The 23,633-nt window shown below is 41.5% G+C and overlaps 1 protein-coding gene across 1 annotated transcript in view; it reads left to right on the forward strand.

The window, feature by feature from the left end:
- LOC137974830 (serine/threonine-protein kinase unc-51-like) overlaps nt 1-23,633 on the forward strand; it is a 36,955-nt gene that overhangs the window by 7,779 nt on the left and 5,543 nt on the right. The window contains exons 11-25 of the mRNA XM_068821824.1: nt 67-149; nt 725-775; nt 1,071-1,132; nt 3,089-3,218; nt 4,886-4,959; nt 5,911-5,947; nt 10,022-10,070; nt 11,812-12,989; nt 13,993-14,141; nt 15,325-15,450; nt 17,194-17,243; nt 17,818-17,936; nt 19,159-19,268; nt 20,901-20,942; nt 21,674-21,718. Of these exons, the coding sequence (XP_068677925.1) occupies nt 67-149; nt 725-775; nt 1,071-1,132; nt 3,089-3,218; nt 4,886-4,959; nt 5,911-5,947; nt 10,022-10,070; nt 11,812-12,989; nt 13,993-14,141; nt 15,325-15,450; nt 17,194-17,243; nt 17,818-17,936; nt 19,159-19,268; nt 20,901-20,942; nt 21,674-21,718 (2,305 nt within the window). The remainder of the gene's footprint in view (nt 1-66; nt 150-724; nt 776-1,070; nt 1,133-3,088; nt 3,219-4,885; nt 4,960-5,910; nt 5,948-10,021; nt 10,071-11,811; nt 12,990-13,992; nt 14,142-15,324; nt 15,451-17,193; nt 17,244-17,817; nt 17,937-19,158; nt 19,269-20,900; nt 20,943-21,673; nt 21,719-23,633) is intronic.

The following is a 23,633-nucleotide window of genomic DNA, read 5'->3' on the forward strand; positions in this document are numbered from 1 at the left end:
GTTAAAAATGAACAATGAAATAACTTTGTACCGGTAAATAATTTCTCTTGTTTTTAATTTAAACAGTATTCCAGCTGGTACTTCAAAAAGCTTGAAAGACCTTTTGGTAGGACTATTAAGAAGGAATCCAAAAGACAGACTTGACTTTGGTAATAATTACTACTGATTAAAATAATTTTAAACTTAAGCCAGGGTATCAATGAAGGTATCACATTTGATGTTCAGCGGTAACTTTATTAAAGGTCATGCAACTATTTACATGCAGCAAGTTTTGATTTATTGTGCTGTGTTTAGTGCACTGGATATGTCTTTTGTTATGATTTTACCATTTTCAGATGTTTGTCCACCCATCGGTCAAGATAAACCAGGCTAAATTCAATTACGGCAGAGTCAAAACCAGCGCCAATGGAGAGGTTTTTCCTGGGATATTTAGGGGGACTCCAGGGAGGTTTGCAGGGTCATAATTTACCATGTGCCTTGGCTTGAGTTGCTTTTTTGCTTGCTTGCTTTTCCTCTGGACCCATATTTTTGGGTAAATACATTCCACTCACTGGTTTTTTTTTAGTGATGTGTTGACATGTACCTGGGAGGTGGACTGCAGGTCAGTTGCTATGGTGACCTCTTTGCTGCTGAGGAGAGTGCCTACCCTCCAGGAAATTGATGTAGTATGTGTTTTAATTTATTTAAGTAAAATGCAGTGATGAGTACATTGTCTATTTGGCAGGTGAGTTCTTCTCTCATCCATTCTTGACTGGACGAATCCTGCGCAGTGCATGTAAGTGCCTGACTCATTGGAGCTTAGAGGCTTGACACTGAATTTAGGAAGAATAATGTAATGATAACATTGATGTTAGATATTAGGCAGCTACCTCCGCTGATGTCAAGTCTTAGCTGAAATAGGGTAGAACTACAGGCGGGTCCATTTTGTTATAAGGTATAAGAATCATGGGCAGGGGACTGAATTAATAGTCTTTGAGGATTTTCTTGAATACAAAAGTCATGTTTATTTTTTGTTTTGTTTTTTTAAAAATAAGATTTTAAATATGTCTGCTACTTTCTTTTCATTGTAGCCATTCCAGTTGCTGTTCCTGCCCACCAGCAAAAGTATTCTAGGTCATCATCTTATTCACCAGTAAGTCAACAATGCCAACTTAAGCCTTAGTTGTTGCGGTTGTTGTTCTTATTTATCATCGTCATCACCACCACCGCCGTCATCATCATTTTATCGTCATTAGGCCAATACCTAGGGATCTTCACCGAACATGATTGGTTAATAAAAGGGATTTCTGTTTTCTCGCTGGAACAAAATGGACCGTACCAAGTGGGCAAGATTGGCCTACCGGTATTTTTCCCCACTCAGTTAGCCAATCAGAGCACAGAATTCATCTCATCTTCCCCCTCACTGAGCTGGCCATAGAATTAATAAAAAATGTAATGTTAAAACTATCCTTATACATGTAGTACACTGACTTAAACATGCACCTTACTGGCATGCAGCAGCAGATCAGAGGACTTTTTTACAGTTTTTAACAAGGATATGCAATGATGGAAAAGAAAATAAGAGAAGTCCTATATGGATGGACATCAAACAACGATTTTTACATCGAACTCTTTTCTAGTAAACCACTAAAAGATGATCCCAGTTAAGTGCTGTGGTGGAGCGTTGCCCTGCAGACTATTATTGCCAATCAAGGTGTTGAGCCCCATTTGAATGGCATGTGGGTTTTTTCTGTCTCGCAATTGTTTAACTTGCTTCTTCAATTGCTATGATTGTATGCTTGAAATACAGTAAAAACCCATGTATAAGAACCTAAAATTTAAGAATAATTTTGTTAGGCTAAAATTTTCATTTTTAAGCCCCTTTTCGTAAGAACCTATTTATTATTTAGCCTAAAATTTTCAATTGGTTCTTCTTTTGCAAAAATGAAGGCACAAGTGATAATACAGAAAAGAAAATAGTCTAGGTTTCAGTAAGTAAGATTCAAAGAATGAACTAAAATGTGTGCTAGTACTTTGGAAAGATAAATTTACTGTATGATTTATATCATTGAAACTGTATTTTAGATAATTATTTTATACAGCACCATACCTATTCCATATAACATACATGTATGCCCTGTAGTAGTTATCTGTGCTGATCGCTAGTGCGCCTATCAAATTAAGAACCTCTTTAAGAACCTAAGTAGCCTAAAATCCCACTTAATACCATTTCTATAAGAACCTGTTTAGGCTAAGTTGAAAAAATGTAGGTTCTCATACGCACGGTGGCCTCATGGTTAGTGCGCTCAACTCCAGATTCAGTGGTCCGGGTTCGGGTCCTGGCCGGGGACATTGTGTTGTTGGGCAAGACACTTTACTCTCACGGTGCCTCTCTCCACGCAGGTGAATATTAAAATGGGTACCGGCGAATTTAACGCAGGGTTGACGTAAATTAGGCTTAGCTACATAATTCCGGAACTTTTTTTGGGAATTTTAGACATCAAAACGAATTTTAGAAACTCTCGGGAATTTTAGAAAAAAATTGACAATTTCGAGAATTTTAGAGCAATTTGAACTTTCACCTGGCATGTTGGAAACTTTTCACAGGCAAAAACGTTGACAAAACTTTTTTTTAAAATTCCAACCTACCAGGAGAGGGGTCAGTCCGCTCATATTCATTCCTCATCAGCGGTTATTCGCCAAAAGGGGTCCTACAGTGCATCTAAGCAGCGGTTTCTCACCGTAGTTTTTCCGAATCTTTGCTTGAGAGCAAATATGGCAGACTTTGCACCATAAGAAACGAAATTTATAAGAATCTTTGGGTATTTTAGAGAGTTTTTTGAGAATTTTAGACATTTTCTAAAAGAATTTTAGAGCTTTTGTTTGGGAAATTCCGGAAAGAATTTTAGACAGTTTTTCGGGAATTATGTAGCTAGGCCTAACGTCAATTGTCTGTATTCCGAGACACGAGCGATGTTTAAGTTGAGGAGAAGAACAAGGGGACACTTGGAAATCTGCGTACATCTTGCTGGGGGCATTTCTGGACTTATCGTTGACAGTGGAGGGTTTTGCGTGGTTATTTTGAAATATTCCTTCTTTTTCTCCACAGAACTTTGGTGCTGAAGCATTGGGCGATATACGAGTTGATCTCTTACCTCACATGACACCGCCACATGACTCCACAGAAATGTCCCCACAGGACCCACCCATTGTCATGAATATCAGCTCATCTGGGAACAGTGAGTCAAATTATCGTCACTGTTGACGCTCATTTTTATTGCTCTTAGATCTCAGGCTTAAGATCTTTGAATCATTTCTGCTGGAACATGATGTTATGCTGACAATGTGTCCCACTTGCTCTTAAGTTTTATTTGCTGCTTAGAATCTGAAACATGTCAGGCAACTGCCCGGTTATCGTTGTTTTTTGTCCTACTTTCCATTCAATTTCAAATAGTTTAGACCTTAAAGGCTGTATTTATTAATCATGCCTTGAGCAAAGTCTCCAAAGTTAACTCCTTCCTAGTCATTGAAGTTTCTAACACCCAAATGAAAGACGAAATCCTTTGCTTTTAGATCAGATGAAATTAGTGCGTTCGACATTAGCAGAACGCAATTTCTGATCTTGGGTATCTTTTGCAGAGGGTGAGCTTTGCCTTCGTTTTTCCTTCGTCTGCTTTTTCAGCGCTCACCCCGTGATTAATTTGCACCAACACTTTGATTTTTGGCAAGGGACATCTCTCAAACGATTTCAACAAATTCGAGATTTTCACAAATTTAGTTTTTGTGATGTCGTCACCTCTTTACTCCAAACCTTCCACTTTTAGCCACATTCCACAAACCTCTCATTAGCACTTTCGGTAGACGTTGTTTACAGAGGTGGCATCTTGGCCGTCTAGTGATTCCAACCTCCAAAGTTCGCCCAACGAACACACTTCATGATGAATGATTACTCCTTAGGTAGTAGAGTGGTTTTCAATTCAGTGTCGAAAGTAATTAGCGAATTGCATTGGTTTTGCATTACTTCACTCAGTGATTGGTTCAAAGTTCTCTTGCCATTTTGTCAACCAATCAGAAGTGAAACCAAAACCAATCGTGGCTTGCGCGTGCAAATTTTCCCGCGCTTTGTTTCGGCTACGTGTAATTACTTCGAGTTTTGATTGGTTTACTGGATTGTCTCCGTCCCTTTTGGTTGGCCAAAGTAATTACTTTGGTTTTGGTTTTACGACACTCGATTGAAACTCGCTCTAAAATAAGATAATTGAGGACAATTCACAGCAATTTTTTTCATGTAAATTATAATGGTAATTGAACTGAGTGGAGTGCAATTTGGTCTGAAATCATACGTCGTGTGATTTCAAAATCGAAATCGCAAGTATGATTTTAGACCAAATTGGACGACACGAAGTTCAATTACCACTTTCTTACATCCATTTAGAAATCACACAATAATTATTTTATTGCTAAACTACAGGATTTTAGTCAGTAACAATACGTTATTGATCCAGTTGGGAACAAAAGATGCAAAATTGACCACACAATGGTTTTCTTTGTCTTTCATTTTCCTGCAATTTGTTTGGTTACCTTAAAAAAACCTTAAATCTGATTGGCTGTTTTGTTTTAATGTTTCTTTTTCATTGGCTGGGAAATGGTTCGATTTAGAACAAAAAATAGTGCGATTTGGGAATAAATCGCCCTGTTGAGAGCCAATCAGATTGCAAGGATCACCAGTGATTTCTAAATGGGTGCAATAAAATTTATTACTGTGTGGTTTAACTTTTTTTTTGCATTTCAAAAGCCGACAGAGAATGTCCAGCTTGGTGTTACTTTCAGCAAGCTTCAATAGTAGTTAAAAGAAAAAAACGAATCAGTGACCGTTTTAAAGACTTTTGCTCTTGTTTTGCTTTAGATTCCAGTGTACGACAAAGTTCTTCTGGAGCTTATCCACAAAGCCCTGCTCAGGATGACGAATTGGCACCTGAGGTTTGTCTGCTACTGTAGGTGAACGTATAAGAACATTCTTGTAAAAAGAGAATCTCGCTCTTTAAAAGAGTGAGGGCATTTTTCATTTCCTGCAAAGTCACGTGTAATCTCGTTCAGTGACTGCTATTTCAATTTGCACACATGAATAATAGGCGTTTAGCGTTTGATTGCAGCCAGTTCGTGTCAGTGACAAATTAAACTCTTTGTGCTAGAACGATATAATTGCGCTCGAACGTCGCATTAAAATCAAGTTACCTGTTTCAACATGCACGAGTTTCAACAACATCTTGAACAGTAAGATTGTTATTTTCGTTTATTTTTATTTGTTTAGTCGCGTGTCTAAAGTGTTCGGTTTGGGTTAGGGGTCGGTAGGTAAGCGCTTGATCACGTCGAGTTTTAGTGACTGATTTTTGCAAAGCCAAGGGTCATGACTGACTTGCCTGAGAACGAAAACATTTTCCGGCGGTCGTTTTCCTCCCCGTCTGCGAAGCCGAGCGTCGAACCCAAGCGAACCCGAGCTACCAAACGATTTCTGTGATGTAACTACTTTTGTTTTCTTTTGTGCCAATCACCTTGTATGAGAGAAGAGAAACTCGAGTGGTCTTCGCGCGCGCCTTGTAATCATTGTTACCGGCGAGATCATTAGCTGTGGCTTTCGAAATGACAACTATGAACGAAACCCCAAAGAAGATTCCCCGCGGTGGCGAATGTTGCGTTCCTTGTTAGACAAAATTCTTAGTTGCAAAGGAAAAGATAAATATGTTTGGAGAGAGTGCTATTTCTAGGGGCAGAGAAACGACCGCCGGAAATACGTCTGTCTTCGCAGGCTAGGTCATAACTGGATGTCAGATAACTTGAAATATCAAACATGTTGGCAAAATGATTTAAAATGTTGGCGAAACGACCATATTACTCGTGGAAATATGTAATTTTGTGTTGTTCTAATTTTAGGGGTTTGTCCTGGTTCCTTCTAACCCTGAGGCTCCAAGTAAGTGAACTATCTCATTAGTCGGGCGACCGACTCTAGGTTTACCAGTGTATTTCTTCGCAAATGTCCGTCACGTGCAATGGGCAATACCGCAGATATGTAGTGAAGGCTCAATGTTCATTCCGCTTCGTTTTCATCTCTTCGATAAGTGATTCTCTGTGATGGTAGGCATACATTACAGGTATGGCAGAAGCGAGTGACGGTGTTAAGTCCAATATGCTCAAACCACTTACAAACGCACAGACTGTTCGTGGTAGACCCACATCAAAACACGAAAATGAGCGTGCATTTCGAAAGGGGTCGTTCCGCGAACTCTTGGCAAATATCTCAAATGCTGCTTTCAAGCTCTTACAAGTTCTAAAGAGATCAGTTGAGCAGTCATTGAGTACAAAATATATGCAAACTATGACTAGCAATGACAGAAGTACATTAAGGAACTTTACTCGAAATTTTGATGCTGGCGGGTCCAAGCTGATATTTCTGATATTTGATAATCAGCATAACATTACGACAACAAGAAAGCCGTCACTTACCGAAGCGAAGATGCAAGTAACTTCTTTAATTTTATGACTGACATGATCATTGTTTCATATATTTTGTACAATGTATCAAGTGGATTATCATTTCTATCAATTTCTCTTTGTACCGCATTAGTTTTCTGTGTAATCATGTACGTTCGCATGTTGTAATACGATTGCGTTACCAACACGAACAATGTTGAATGTCCTGGGAAAATGTGATGTATTAGGGGAGGCAATGCAGCCATTTGTACATCATCGACATGATGGCGTGGTGAAAATAAAATACAGAGAGGAATTGAGATCTCGTTATGCTAAATTTGTGTATTGTAATCATAACCGTGTTGTACGTGAATGCCATGTGTCGAGATGTGATCGCGAACCAAGTAGGATTCCTGTGAAGAAACTGAAACGTCTGTCGCAGAAAAGCAGAAAACTGAGGGTATTTGTGTGGGAAAAGATTCTTAAGATCACTCCTTTGTCGTCAAAACTTCATGTTAACATCAGTTGCAGGCTCGGTTCTTTTGAAAAAGTGAGGAAAAAGCCATCTTCTGTTCGACGAAAATTTCGTCAAACAGTACGTTTGACTTGCTTTGGAAAATACATTGGAACACGAAAACGCGTAAATCTGAAGTTTTATCAAGTGTTGTACACATGCTGTGGACCAATGAGTTTGTTCAAGAATGGTGATCATAGATAATGCTGTGCTAAAATAAATCTATGTAATGACATAGGAACAAATCCTGGGCCTCCAATGAATAATATTGATCCAACCTTGACAGTAATTAAAAGGCACCATATAGTCAAGGTGATATTACAGTATTTGGTGCGTATGCTGGGCAACAATGCATTGCTACGAGTTTGCGTGCTTTGATTTATAACAATATCAAAGGAATTAATACATGTAATGACCTGGTACAAGTTATGGAAATGGGTCAGGGAAGGTGTATTTAATGCAAACAGAATTACCTGCTGTGATTGCTACATGTATGTCTGAGAAAAATTACCAGCTTAATTATAGTGAAAGCTACACAGGTAATCTACATAACACTGATTCAATTATTGAGAGATATCAGTACAGTATACCAATAGACAGTGCATTTGAATCACTCTTGTCACAAAATTATTCTTCATTTATTCTGACAATAGGATGTATTAGTGTTATTATCTATCATACTGATAATGGAGGTTATAAGATTTTTGATTCTCATGCAAGAGATGAATATGGTAAAAGCCATCCCCAAGGTACATGTGTACTATTAGAAGTACATCCATTAAGGACTTAGTACAGTATTTCCAGGCTGTACACTCACTCGGTGACAATTATGAACGCGGACGGCTGCATATTAGTACATATGAAATAACTGCAGTGAACAGTGTTAGAGGACAATGCAACTGCACTTGTAAACAATATTGTGCTGTAGGGCTTTATGCAATGTGTTACTCAACAGCAAAGTCTTGTAGTTATTGGAAATCCGAAACGTTATGTTGCATAGCTTACCAAGGAAACAAATCCTATCGTCACCTGAGCATTAACAGACACCTCACAAAGTGCAGATTTACCCAAGAGTCTTGATATTTGTGAAGTTGATGGTAGTAATGGTAATGAATTTATATAGTGCATTTTCTATTGGCATATTCAAATGCGCTTTACAAGCAAGTGATCTATGGGTGAGATCGGACATCAAGTCAGCAATGTTTTCATGACGAAATGCATGTTGTTTTTGCCAGTGTGATTACAAATTTCGTGATCTTTCTTTGAGACATGCACATCTTTCCATGTATCACACATCTTTTTTTAGAACTACTACACAACGCTCATGATCCTTAGCAGCACACGTGTGGCCACAGCCCGACTTACGATCCTAGATCGTCTTGTTGCAGTATGAACACTTGAGGGACACTTGGTAGTTTTCCTCCTTTTAGTTTCATCTTCTAAGCAGCAGCCGTCCCTTGGGGTATCACTCACTCAACACTACCCACCCCTCCCTGCTCTATAGTTTTGTTGAAGGTGTTTCATTGTTTTAGTTTTGAGATGTTTTCCTGGCTCCATAGTGACGGCCACAGACGTCTTTTGCTCAGATTCAACTGAGCAGTTCTCTATAAAAAGCTTCTTTTGGGGTCAGGACGCAGCTATTACAACGGCTTTCGTGATTACCGCGCACCGGTGGCTGAATTGGTTGAGCACCGGGCTGCCATGCGGGAGGTAGTGAGTTGGACTCCGGCTCGGCGGACCAACATTCAGGATCTTTGAATAACTGAGAAGAAAGTGCTACCTTTGTAACGACATCTGCAAATGATTAGATTCTGTAGTCTTCTCGGATAAGGACGATAAACCGTAGGCCCCGTCTTATAACCCTTCAATGTTCATAACCCTGTGGGACGTAAAAGAACCCACACACTATTCGCAAAGAGTAGGGCATGGGGTTCCCGGTGTTGTAGTCAGTCTTCTGTGGTGTATTATGGTTGGGAGGGTAAATGCTCGGAGATACTAGCTGCATCAAGCTACTCTAGAATCCGAAGGTAAATAACCATATGATAATGATGATATGATATTTTGGTTCAGAAAACAGTAGGCATAAAAAAATATACAACGGAAACAAGGGAGCCTGCTCCTTAACACAATAGAACTATGAAGAGTTGCATGTACCTTGTAGCTCAGTCGTTAGAGCAGCGGTGATTTAACCCGAAGGTCGTGGGTTCAATTCCTACCCTGGTCAGGTTTTTTCTCTGTCCTTGCATTTGTGGGCCCAATTCCATTAGTAGGGCTAACGTTCACATGGTTTACATGGGTAGAAAATAGCACTTCACTTACCCTTTTAGCAGTTAATTCTGTTGACTATAGAACTATGTCCTGTTCCGGTTCAATGAAATTAGAGGTTGTAAAGGGCTGCATGGTAATTAGCACAGTTCAGAGTTTGAATTTTTTTTTTTCCGTTATAACTCGAGAATACTCGGAAAAAAATCCGAAAGTTCCGAACAGGAGTCGAACCCACGATCTTCCGATTACTAATTCGGATGCTCCACGACTGAGTGGCTATAGGACTCGTTAAAATAATTTCATGCGACAATTGCCCTGCTCTACTACGCATGCAAGGACTGAAATTGTCGAATTGGTGAATTCTCGCAGTTGTAGCGGAAAAGTTGACAACGTAAACACCACAAAAAGTCTAAATCCAAGCTCACTCATTATGATATTGTGTTACCGGCTCTGTACGGCACCCCTTCACTATGGCTCCCCCATTACTAACTTTAAACATTTGGACATTTCATAGACCAAATCGGCTAATTATAACTCAATGTTATTGTAGTACCCAATTTAAACCCTTTGGGAATAAAACGTTTTGTTCCAGGTATTTCCATATCATTTAAATGTGACAGAGACAATCTTAACCCCGGGAGATTTGAATTGGGTACAACACTGCGTTAGCGGATTTGGTTTGTGGTCTCTAGAAGAATCAGTATCATCGCAAAATGCGAATCAATTTTATTGAGCTGGTTGTAAGTTTTAAAGGGGATTTCTTTTACTGATGAATTGCAAAAAATCTTTTTAAAGGAGTTCTCCAACAAAGGAACCCTTCGGATCCTCTTTTTCCTTTCTACAAGTAAGTACTCGCTTCCTTTTAACTCTGTTATTGGAAAGATTTAGTGTGGCAGTTACGACAACAGCAAACGTTAGGCTGAAGTTGGCGTCATGGCTGGGGTTTCGATAACTTTTGAAGTAGATGCCTGGGCTAAGCATTGTGAGCAGCGGTTACTCTTGTCTTTCACAAGGGTTTGAGTGAAAATCAAGGCAGAGTAGCCGGCTGTGAGAGGCAGATTTCTAACGACATAGACGACGGGATACCACAGGTGACCGGCTTCAAATGAAACCCCTGCGTCATGCCAAAACAGGGTCCCAAAGTAACTTTTTTATATGGGCGCCAACTGGCGACTAGATAAAAATTTTCAGTCGCCAAAAATTTTCGCCTGAAAATGCACGTTTTGAACTTTTTTTATGGATACCAGAAAGCAACGACCGCGCGGTCTTGTGTATGTGTCAAGCATTGTTTTTCGCTTTCCAAAGCGGACATTTTGGAGAGAAAATGTATCCGACCTCGAATGTAATAAAATCCATCTGCCCCTTAGTTTGTTGAAAATTTCAGCCACAGTAACACAAGTCACGTTCTGTCGCACACAAGCCGCCATGTTGTCACCGTGTTACATTCCTCGCACCAGTCCGTTGAATCTCTTTACTGAGTCATTGTTATTTCGCACGCAATGCGTATTTTATGAGAAATCACAAAAAAAAACCTCCGGCTTGCGACGTTGTGCAGGTAGTTAACGGGAAAACTCATTTCATTTTTATTTCAAAAACATCGGCAGGATAAAAAACAAGACACTTGTTGGCAAACGGCTCTGAACTTAATAGTAGGTCGCCCACTGGCGACCAATTGTGAAATTCTGGTCGCCAGTACTCAATTTTTAGTCGCATTGGTGACCAGGAAGGCGCAATTTCGGACCCTGAAAAATTCAGAGAAACTTGTTTTGGTTTGGTTCGTTTTTGCCAGTTGGCAACGTATATCATCAAGCTACTTCACAAAACTGAGAGGCAAGTTAGAGCAAGAGAATTTTCGTGCTTTGTTGACAAACATCAGCATGTCGTTTGCCGTTTCTTGTAAACACAATAGATTGAGAGATGTCACATGCATCGCGTTTCATGATGATGATGAACCTTGGCGGTGTTTGTGAATTTTAGAAGCTTCTTACCACCGGGGTAGACTTGAATGTAATGGCCGCGCGAAAACCTACACCAAAGTCAAAAGCAAGCGAAGGGGAAGGGGGTGAGGAGAAGGTTTTTCACTCCTTCTCCTCACTCCCTCCCCCTTCGCTTGCTTTTCACTTCGGTCTAGGTTTCGCGCGGTCATTACATTTAAGACTACCCCGGTGGTAAGAAGCTTCTAAAATTCACCAAACCGCCTGCTACGTGGGTTAATGATATTTGTTTTTGTGTCAAGTGTATTTTTAGCGCTGAGGTTTAGCTTGGGGACACTGCACAAAAATCAAATCATATCAAATCATAGGTTGGTTTTTGTGGAGAGGTGAAAAACGTATAGTACCCGAAGAAAAGCCTCTCGGTGCAGAGTAGAGAACCAACGAACTCAACCCAGATATGACGCCGGATCTGGGAGTCAAACCTGGGCCACATTTGTGTTAAAATTTCATGGGTCTGGGCTGGTTTGAGGGTTTGCCATGATAGTCAATTTCGTCTTCGTAGTCAAATCTAGTAGCTCATTTGATGATGTTTCTCATATCATAACGAGTGAGTCGATTGTGTTGTGTTATTTTTCCTTTTATTTTTAATAGCCAATCTCCCCCAAGGAGCAGCAAATATCCTTCCTCTCCATCGCCTCCATTGTGCCGCACTCCTAAAAGGGCCACTTTCACTGTGGGATCTCCCTACTCAACATCACCGACACCACCAACTTCTCCAAACATGCAACCACAATTGTTCCACAGCCCAAGTCGCTCACCATCGTCAGCTGAATCGCTACCAATTGAAATGCCAATTAGAAGACGCACCAGCTCCTCCCCAGGGCTTCCTCCTCGCTCTGAGCCATCTACATCTCCGGTGCCAATACCAAGGTCAAGCACCATGTCTGGGGGCTTCCCCAGCAGGCAGTCATCCTCTAGAAAATCTCCCTCACCCACAAAGCACGCACCGTCCACTGGCATTGTCCAGAGGAAAGAGCAGAATAATGCACCAAATATGTCAGTTGAGCAGAGTCCAACGAGTGGCCTAGGGATTTTGCGAAGCCCCAAGCAAGACAGCAGTCCAGTATCTAGGAAAGAACCAACCGTCTGCAGCACTAAGGGCTCTGTGACACCTCTCGCTGCAGCTGTTCAAGCAATGAACGACCAAGCAAAGGCATCAGGTATCAAACAGCAAGCCTTAGTTGGATTTTCTGGATCCAACATAAGCAAAGGTTTTGCACATTCTTCGGCTGGAAAATTCCGAAGGGCGCTGTCAAATATTGAACCGTTTGTGTCGAAAGACTCCTCTTCAATCCTCACAGCTCTCGCTCGTCAACCCAATGTAGCACTAGGTGTTCCTTTAACTGACCTCTCAGAACCCGGGGTCGAAGACAAACAGATGATTCGTGTCCACAGCTGTCCAGCCATTTTAGCCATGGGACTTCCAAGAGGCACTTTGATGACAACACCGTCATTTCAGATTGGTACCGTGGCTGCCTCCCCCATATATCGCCGCCATTCTAATAACGGGTCCGGTTCAGTTAAAGTAAAGAGCCCTCCATCCTCTCCCACGGGTCTTCCCACTATTCCAGGCTCCCCGACCAAGACATCACAAGGCAAAGAATCCGTTGTTGACCTGGAGAAAGAAATGAAGCCATTGAAGGGACTGTTCACAGCTGGATCACCTTCGCCATTCGACAGTGACAACGGCGGGGTTTTCGGTTCTCCTGGACGAAGTTTACAAAACAAAAAGACGACCACAGGAGACGGGCCTGCTGTTGTGAATCAAGGTATACTTACACGTTCTTGTTCGTTAAATCAGTACATAAAGAATCAATCGTAAGATCGCGAGCACTTCCGAAGAATTATCGTAAGCCATCGTGCTCCCCATCGGTCACATCTTTGAAACGGTCCCTAGGGCACGATTATTTTTCCTCTTCAAACCAATGTTATTATCCAACTGTGTTAGTTTTCGTACAAAAAACGCACGAAACGAGTACGAATATTCCACGACATTGTACAGTTAAGTTATTTGTACACTTGGTTATTGTACAGTAGAGAACCGGTTTGACTAGTTTAGTTGCTGACGTTGTCCGGCACGCACTAATCTGTCACACTTTCTTGGTTGTTTACAATTCATTTGCTAAAATTTAGTGCAAAAAGAAGTTGGATAATAAATAGGTTATTAGATGTTTTGGTGTGTAGTATCGCTGAGTATTTGTACTCGTTGGTTGTATTTTGATTCGCCCTAGCGGGCTCGTCAAAATACTCATCGATACTACACACCAAAGCATCTAATAAGATATATATATTCTTGTTTTATGTCATTGCCGAAGCTCTGTCCGTTTCTTAAACTCCCCAACACTCAAGTCGTCTTCAAAGATCGTAGACGTAGCAAGTCCATATTAATTGTTCCCATTCCGGTCTGGGATCCATAGGAGGTGACAATGGCTCTCTTATATGAATGGAAATAAGACTTTAAAGAGTTACAACACCGTTCGTGTAACACGCGAAATCTCTGTTCAGCAAGGAGGTGTAGTTACAACTAATTTTAAGTGTAGCAGTGTAAAATCCCTAACGGATTCTGAATACACCTTTTAGCTTGTGCGTTTTGTTTTCCCACTTCTGACCACGTGATGTTACTCTAGGGAACAGTTTCATTCATATGCCGTCTTATACACTTGCATATGTTATCATGGCAACAGGTAAATTCCCTTGAGAACATCACTTGGTCTGAAATGGGAAAACAAAAAAGTGACGTACAAGCTAAAAAGGTCTATTAAAATTCTGTAGGAACCAAAGTGACGTTGGGGTTTGGGGAGAGTTCTTCCAAGAGCAGCAAGCGGGCGTTGGTTGCCAAGGAAACAGAAGTTTCGTCCCCAGATATAGAGGGACCTATCACTCTCATTGCTCCTGAATTGCCCGAGGATACTCTGATGGATGTAAGTCGTAAGCACCTCAGCGGACAAATGTCATAGCTTAATTGCTCGTTCTTTTTAAGCCACGACAGTTCGGTTTAGTAGGGAGAGCATCGGACTATCGTACAGGAGGACTTGGGTTCCATCGGAACCAACCCACTGGGGCGGGGGGAGGGGGTGAGAGGAGGCTGTGCGGCCTAGTGGTTAGGGCGCTTGCCTTGAGATCTGGGAATCCCGGGTTCAAGACTAGTTCTGACCACTCAATGAATTTGAACCCGGTAGTCCCTGGTCCAACTTCTCAGATACACTTGTAAATAGCCAACTGGTTTGCCTCCGGCCACTTGGGATTCTTAACAATAGTCGTTGTTGTTGTTTTCTTTCGTGTTTTTGATTGTGTTTCATTGGCGGTGAAAAGCCCCTATGGGGAGTGGTCAGTTAAGTATGTATTGTATGTTTGAATTGCTGAGGAGATTGTGCCGTCCCTGTTGTCACATCTGTAAATACTTGAACTTTCAAGCCGTCTCGGATTTACAGGTAAGGTAAAGGTTAAGTCGCGTGCGAGCCAACTAGAGCCCATTACGGCTTATGCTTATCCCGGTTTCAGTAGCATGAAGCAACTGGGAGAACTGGATGGGATGCTAGTCCATTGCAGGGTTACCCCCAGCAGTATATGGCCGGTATCCATTAATACACTTCGGAGAAGAGAGAGTGTGGAGTAAAGTTTTTTGTTTAAGGAAACAACACGATGGCAGAGCTAGGCCTCGAACCAGAACTGGGAGATTCAGAGACCAGCGCGCTAACTACAACGCCACCGTGCCTCCAGTCGGATTTACAAGCGAGTGCTAATTTGTGCAACTACTACGTGCAATCTGAATTGTTTTCCGGATATTCCAATGATTTATGCGTTGTCTGCTGATTTACTGAGAACGCGACTCGAGATTTTTGTACCGAATAAGGCTTGCAACTAATCGCTAGAGACAGTGATGACATTGGTAAGATGTGCAATTGCTGCCCGGGCGAACGAACAGAAGAAGAGAATAGTAGACTTATCATTTGGATTCGCCATCATGACGGTGATAGCGTACCATGAAAACCACCCATTTCCAAACCTTGCTATGCAAAAACCCCTAAATGTCGTTTGACACTATTCTAAAAGAGGTCTTCTTCACTTGGAAGTAATAGTGTCTTTGGTTGTTTTCAATTATAGACGGAGCATACAGAGGGAGTCAGGAAATTGAATTTTGTTGTTTCGTTGGTAGACGCTATCCGTGAAGTGATAAGTGCAAGGGGAACGCCTTTCACAGTCCTGGCTGAATCTGTAGCTATCCGACAAGTGAGTTTATTGAAAATGATAAGAACATGATCGTCCGCGTTGGTTTAGTTCTGTGAATAGGGAGATTAAAGGGAGGGTTTCATGTCTCTGCGCATGCGCAAACTGTGACGTCAGCCCATTTAATTCCATTGTTATTGACGCAATCGAAAGCACTGATGCGAGAAACGGAAACAATGCCATAGAAGTGGAATGGGCCATTTCCGAGTTGCTGTTTGTCTCGGTTTCGAAGTGAGTCTTGGTGCTGAGCTATTGTAAGGGAAATGACTTCACTGATTAGAGTGTAATGTGAAGTGCTAAGTGTCTACCCCATATGAACCATGTGAGCGTTAGCCCCACTGATGGAAATGGGCCCACACAAGGACAGAGAAAAACTCTGACCAGGGTGGGAATTGAACCCACCCTGGGAATTGACCGCTACTCTACCGACTGAGTTACAAGGTCAGACGGGAGCAGGTCGTGTCAATTTCGCGGCGGTGAATATGTACAAGTATAAGGAAGGGTTACGTTTTTGCAACCGTTGGCCGTGTAGAACTTGTATTTCAACAGACTTTACTATTAAAGGGTGTTGTGAAGTGCTAGTTTTCTACCCTATATGAACCATGTGAGCGTTAGCCCCACTGATGGAAATGGGCCCACACAAGGACAGAAAAACTCTGACCAGGGTGGGAATAGGCCTTTTGCAACAAACGATCACATGGTACAAAATCCGCCATGCTGGAGGGCAAGCTCATTATTATTCCCTCACTGGGACATTAAAACAAAGAGACCTGAACCAGTCAATCTTGACTTGCCTTTGTTTTAATGTCCCAGTGGGGGGATAATAATGAGCTTGCCCTCCACCATGGCGGATTTTGTACCGTGTGATCGTTTGTTGCAATGGCCTATTGAACCCACAACTTTCGGGTTAGATCACCGCTTTTTTACAGGGCTTTCCCGTTGCCACGGTGACTTATTACGTCACTATAATGAGTACATCTTGTTTAGCAATAATTGGCGTTTCGTATGCTACCATAACATTGCTAATACGTGATACAGCGTTGTAGTGCCAATCCTTATAAGAGCGTTGCTTGAGAGCGTGGACAAACTGCAGTGAAGCTGTCAGTGTCACTCTTTACTTCAAATCTGTCCGTACTAATCCAGTTTTTGGGCACTTCGCCCATATTGAATAATGTAAACAAGACGGAATAATCATGAAATACTTAACCCGTAGCCGTCGTGGTTTCTTAAACTTCCTAGTAGTTGTTTCGACGGTGGCATTTTGACAACCAAAGACCGATTGCTCGGAGCCTGGTTAGTGCTAACGATTGGTTAAGAGGTATCAAAACCTATTGGTTTCCATGGTATTTGACGCTGGTTTGCGTTAACCACGCCTCGAGCAACGCGGTTCAGAGCTTTTGTGATTGAGGTCTCGACAAGACTTCGTTCAGGTTTGTCAGTCACAAAAAACTGTTACTTCCAGGGTTACGAATTCCCTTAAGGTAATTAGTGTAAATTTGCAAACTTGTAACCGAAATGGTTCCAGCTAGCGCATGCTCACTGTGACAAGTTTTGATCTTGTCCTGCCATATGTGGATACCCAGGTTTGGACGAAGAATTCAAGGACGAAAAGTCGGGATTGGCGACAGTGAAGTTGTTGCCAGTCCCGATTTGACAATTTATTTCTTCGTCCCGTCCCGAATGACTACCCATAGGTACCCGATGATGGTCTTTTACGTGCTGCTGAACTCGAACTTATACTTTCAGAACGAAAGCTTCCTCGCTGATCAGATTGGACTTAAGAGTGACGAGCTAAGGTAAGTGATTTTTAAATGGATAATATTGAAGGCTTTGTCAACTTGCCATGGACAGTTAAGGTAAGGTTATCTCCATAACCGTAATTCTGAGAACGCGAATTCAGTCGGCCGATTGCGAATTGTTGCAAGATTGGGAATGCGGCTATTAGTGGTGAATTCACGTGCAGGCCTGTCCTATATGTTGTTACGTGGGGTTCGTTTTGTCGGGTGTTATCTTTATCTCGGAATTGTTTGGGCCTTAGTCGAACGGTGCCGAACCCATTGGAGTTTCCCAATCAGATGTTTTTGATTACCATTTGAACGATCCGCGGAGTGACCGTGGTCAGCAAGAAGGCAGCAATGAGCTAGGTTTTGTACGGGAATGGCATTCTTTCTTCGGATCAGCAACCTGGATGAAATTGCACCAGTACATGTGACTCGTTCCAGAATTCTTGTGGTTTCAACCTGTGAACGATAACAGCCCCGAGAGAAGGTGAACTCCCCCGCGCTCCCTTATAATTACTTAAATAGCCGCTAATCTCGATTATTTGTTCGTAGCAGTCAAGCATTCCCCTTGTGTTTTTTTACGTTGCAGGAAAATGGAGCAGTTGATCCTTTACGTTAAAGCTCTTAAGGCTCTTAACCTCTCTTTACTCTTTGCACAATCCGAGATCAGACAAGGGCATTTGAAGCCGTCCAATGCAGTCAAGAATGGTATGGCTAGACACGAACGTAGATTTTAGGAAATAAAATCTATTCTCACTCGTAAAGGTGGTGACGTGCCTTTCTCACTTTTTCGGACAGACTCGTGCTTTCGTCCCCTTCTTCCTATATGCGATTCTTTGCTGACGTCATTGTTTACATTTTGTCATTCATTGACATAACAGTTTGCTGTTAGAACTCATCATGCTATTCACAAATTGACTTCAAAAGGTAAAATGTGTTAATATATTCGTGATATGTTCAATTTTACGACTCCTGGCTTTGATAACGAGCGAGTTGTTAGCCATCAAAAACTGATAAAATTCTTGGTTGGTAAAAAGGCTAATGAACCCGTACATTCTTTGTAAAATATCCAATTTTCAAAGCGTCATTACTCGCACCCTGCGAGCAGAGCCTCTCTAAAACTCGCCCAGAGGGCGAACAAGAGAGGGTTTGCAGAAATCGTGTCAAGTCTTCCAAATCGCCGTAGCCCACGTTTCTGGGCTAGTCGGTTAATGCCGCGCGCGCATCATATTCTTGACAAGGTGAAGGTCAAAATCGAGCCATCAGTACGAAAATCTATATGGCGTCTAGAAGTGCGATCGAGAGTTGGCCTGGGTTTGAAACGTCTCCAAGCAACGGATTGCGCATGCGCAATAAAGACTGAACACTATTTCTGCGGAGTCTTTTGAAAGGCTCTGCTGGCATGGTGCTGATGAGACAAAAAATGTAAACAAAGATTCCCCTATTCCACTGATTTTTTTTTCCGCTGCCTGGGCACCCTCTTTTAGCTCTTGCACTCAACAGAATCAACCAATCGCTAATGGCATAACAAAAAGGGAAAAGAGGCTCTAACACTCGCCATATTCTCAAATGTGGTCATTCTACTTAGTAGTAGAAGAATAGAAAAGATATAAACTGCAACGTAAAACGCATTTGCTAAGCGAGTATAAATATTGTTTTTGACCATTAAACCTTTCGTTCGGTGGCGTTCTTGTTTTGGTGGGCATCATTAGAGAAATTTAATTTTGCGTTTAATTTAGGGAAATTAGCGTTTTGACAGAATGAAGTAGTCTCCCACGCATTCGTTCTTTTTGTGTCGTCATTGCAGCTCGTTTTTGGCCTGGTACCAACAGATATCAAGAAACGCGATGCTGAAATTCTCTTTTATTGCTTACGCTCGCTAATGAAGGCGTTTACTCATCTCTTTATGTCGTTTTCTATTTCTCTCCAGTTCTGAATGATTTGAACACTCGATATCATCAGTGTTTGGAGAAAGCATCAGAACTAAAGCAGCTTGTTGAACCAGGAATACACACCGCCCTCGATGGAAAGGCTTTGACGGTGAGGAGTAAACAAATATCCGCGCGGGTATACGAATTTTATCTTCTCGTGCTGGTATGATTCGTATCCCGGCACGGTCATGTGATATCCTCTGTAACACCTGTTTATCCAAAGAATGGTTTCAAACGGCATTTGAACAAGTGGGGCCTGGTGTATTGCAGTGAAGCTACGGGAAAGGCTCCGATTTATGAATAGTATTGGATATATGGAATTGGATTGTTTTATAACGTTGAATTATTTTATACCGTCGTCGCACATAATTGCTAATTTGCTCGGAATTGTGTATATCAGATAAATTCCGACACTGTTTCCCGGGACTTGTGGTAGCAAAGGAAAAAAAAAGGAAGATAAAAATCATACCCATGGATAGGATTTGAACCTGGAGTTTCAACTCTATAGGAACCGCTTCACCACGGAAGATCAAGACACCGCCCTCTCTCATAAAAAGATTTATTTAAAATTCTCACCCATAGAAATATTATTACTGAAGATTAATTAGGCCTAAGCTAGATTAATTGGGCGTAGGCTTTGATTTTAAAAATGTTTAGCTTTGTCGTGTAGTTTGGTAACCGACCTTTTGCAGTATTTCATGTTGTTTGTTGCCGAGTGATAATATTGATAGTGTTTAAAATATTGTCCCTGAGCAGCAAGCGGTGTGGTGGTCCAGCGGTTAGGTGACGGGTTAAATTAATCAACATTCCCAGGTTCGAGTCCTGTGTCCATACAATTGGGTGATCATTTCACACAAATGTGACCTTTTCCCACAAGTCCTGGGACTTAGTGTCCTAAATTAACGATAATATTCAATTCACAGCAAATTAGCAATTATGTATATCAGATAAATTCGGGGTGGAGGATCGGTTGCGCAGTGAAGTGAGTATTTTATACAATTGCAAGAACCTAAAAAATCCAGGATATAACGGGTTTCAGTTCCATGCCAGACCGTTCGATTCCGCTACACTCTTCGCTACGTTTGAGCTATCAAGCCGTCTGCTAGCTGGTCATCAGCAAGTTCATGTTATATCCCGTATGATGAGGCGTACATGGAACTCATTAAATGAGTCTCGCGAGGGATCGTTTGGGACAATACCCGGGGCCCGTTTCTCAAAAGTCCCGAAAACTTTTCGGGCCCGAAAAGCCATTTGTGAAACTGTCAACCGCTTGTTCTGGAAAGCCAATCTTTTAACATGATTTCAACGTAACAAAAAGAAAAATGGCTGTGAAGTTTGTCGACTTCAATCCTCTCCGTTCTTGAAATAAAAAGGGAATTGTGAAACCCGAAAAAGGCCCGTAAAGTTTCGGGACTTTCGAGAAACAGGCCCCTGATCCGATACTAACTGGCAAATATTTCGGAACAATACCCGGTATTGTTCGTTCCAAATCTCCCTTCTTTTGTATTTTGTTGGAATTTCGGATATGGGACGATAATCGCCCCAGATCACCACAGCCGAGAAAGCAACTTAGACAGTTGAAAAGACGCGTAAAAAGGAAATCCAGGCGATTGCGCAACAACCCACTTTTAACTGTTCTGCCCAGGCCGTCAAGCGTTCTTGTTATAGCGGAATTACTTCTCACTGTAAGTTTTAAATTGAACAAGGAAGTCGGTTCAACATGACAAATTTATTTCTACAGGTGAATGCTGATAGACTGATGTATCATTACGCCATGGAACAGGTAATAAGAAAGCTTTATATACACACTACTTAAAACTGAGATAAAGCCTTTGTTTGTTAAGTTTATATATACCCGGTTGTATTTTGAAGCTTTGGGCTTGTGGACGTGTATAAATATATAAAGGATACAATTTGCATTAAGTACACTTAAGAGCACTCAATTTAAGAAACCCATCTTGAAGTAAAAACAAAAACTAGTTGATCGTACTTAGCTTACGCAAGAACGATGACGTCTGTTGCGAGAATGTTTAAAGAGTGTGGCAATTGTCCAGGATTTTGAAACGAAAAATGTGCTTGGAAGTTAACAGAGAAGATGACAAATTGTAGCATCGATCGGGTACTGCAGTCCTCAACATGACCTCAAATTTGGTCATTTCACGTCTTTGTTGGAGAGAGAACATCTCCCTACTATTTTCGTCAGGATAAAAGTACTTTTTTTGGCATCTGAAATATCTGAACACAGAGTAGAGGTTGTAATTAAGTCTATGGAATAACATTCTTATTTTTAGCAATAATTATCCAAACAAGCCTGAAAAAAATCTCTTTGAAGTGGGAGACTATCAAACTTACTGGTGTTAATGATATTCTTCTGATGTCAAATATTTAGACTTGTTCCTTACCATCCATTCCTCTCCCCTTCCCCCTCATTCTCCTACTCACCCTCCCAGCCCTGTCATTTGAAAAGCGGCCATGTCCAACCCGCGCGAATAATTTTCATTCGCTTGCTCATAGTGTCAGAATGCTGCCCTCGATGAGTTATTTGGAAATCCGGATGAAGTAAGTACCATTTAGAGTTCAACTTTAAAATAATAAGAACCGTATTCAGTGGGTATCCTCGTCCTTGATTTCCCAGTAAATTGGTTCCTTGCTTCAGTGGCTCGTCAGCTTTTGAGCAAAGGGTGGTGTTTCGCTCTCATAGGGAGTGGTTTTTTCCATATTTTTGCGCACATCTTCTCTAAGACACTTAGCAATGCAAATGAGGAGGCGTCGAAGCAGGACGCCATGACTAGGAGTGTACAACTTCATTGTATTTGTGGAACGGCGTTTTTACACACCGAGTTATTTTTAGATTGATTTTCCCGCGAAACCAGACTTTTCCAGCTAATCGCAAGTCTTGCATGAGAAATTGTTACCCATGGGATTTAAAATGGTCACTCGTGCAAGCCAAATCCTTTTTTTAGAACTCGTCTAACAATAACTTGATCTGTGAAAATGCCATTACATAGACATAGCATTGGAGTTGTAGGTTCCTGTTTATGGAGTCCTCGTCAGGGCAGGTTAAAAGGAAAATGCCTCATCACCGGCAGGGTTTTCGATAGTTTTTCAAAGCACCGGATATGATATTGAAAGTACCGGACGTGGGGCCCGTTTCTCGAAAGTCCCGAAAACTTTTCAGGACCGAAAAGCCATTTGTGAAACTGCCAACCGCTTGTTTTGGAAAGCCGATCTTATATCATGTTTTCAACGCAACAAAAAGCAAAACGACTGTGAAGTTTGACGACTTAAACCCTCTCCGTTCTTGAGATACAAAGAGAATTTTTGACACCCGAAAATGGCCCGTAAAGTTTCGGGACTTTCGAGAAACGGGCCCATGGTTATTTTCCGTTGCAATTGCCTTGGGAACGAACCCCGGCACAAGGATGTCTGGGTTCCCACCCCTATAAATTACTGTAAATGAAATTCTCACAAATGCTGTTTCCTTTGATGAGCTTGGAGAAAAAAAGAAAACTAAACTAATCGGGCGAATGAAATGCCGACAGATCGACTATTCCGTTTGCCGGTAACCAAAATAAAGCGAAGTGACTTCTTGTCGGATGGAAGGATTTACTAGACGTGATTGGCTTGTGGTTTTTCAACCCATGGTTTTCTGAGATGCTTCAGTCGAGAAACTAAAAGAAGAAGGAAAAACACGATGCGAACAAATCTACAAATTTGTAGCGTCAAAAATACCGGACGAAACCTGTTTCAACGCTCTCAAGCGATGTTCTTATAAGGATTTGCACTACAACGCTGTATCACGTATTAGCAATGCTATGGTACCATACGAAACGCCAATTAATGATAAACAAGATGCGCTCATCATTGTGACGTATCAAGTCACCGTGGCAACGGGAAAGCCCTGTAAAAACACCCTTTTTTTTTTGTCTTTAGTCGCTCATATCTCAAAAACGAACTCGTTGACCCTCATTTTTTATTGCTCAGTGGAAAGTGATCACAAGGCCAAGATGAAACTGTAAAAAGATTCTGTGCAGCTAATTCAGAGCCACCTTTAATCTGTGATTTTTTAAGGTGCTTCTGAATCCGCTGCACAGATTTTTTTTCAAACTTTGCGGAAAGTTTCATCTTGGCGTGCTGATCACTTTCGAGCAGTAAAGAGTGAGGGTCACCGACTTTGTTTTTGAGACATGAACAACGAAAGACAAAACAAAAATGGTGTGTTTACAGGGCTTTCCCCCAGACTTATTACATCACAAGAATGACTGCATCTTGTTCAGCAATAACGGGTGTTTCATATGGTACATAACATTGTTGTTTCGTGATACAGTGCTGTAGCGTCAATCGTTCTAAAGAGAGTGTTTCTTCAAAGTGTTGAAACTGGTTTTCGTTGGAGACAAAAGGAAGCAAAGAACTGGACGACATTTCATGAAAAATTATGTCTGGAGCATTTTCACTCATGTGATCACCAATCAAA

The sequence above is a fragment of the Montipora foliosa genome, chromosome 11, assembly GCF_036669935.1.
Source record: "Montipora foliosa isolate CH-2021 chromosome 11, ASM3666993v2, whole genome shotgun sequence".
In the NCBI taxonomy this organism is placed as follows: domain Eukaryota; kingdom Metazoa; phylum Cnidaria; class Anthozoa; order Scleractinia; family Acroporidae; genus Montipora; species Montipora foliosa.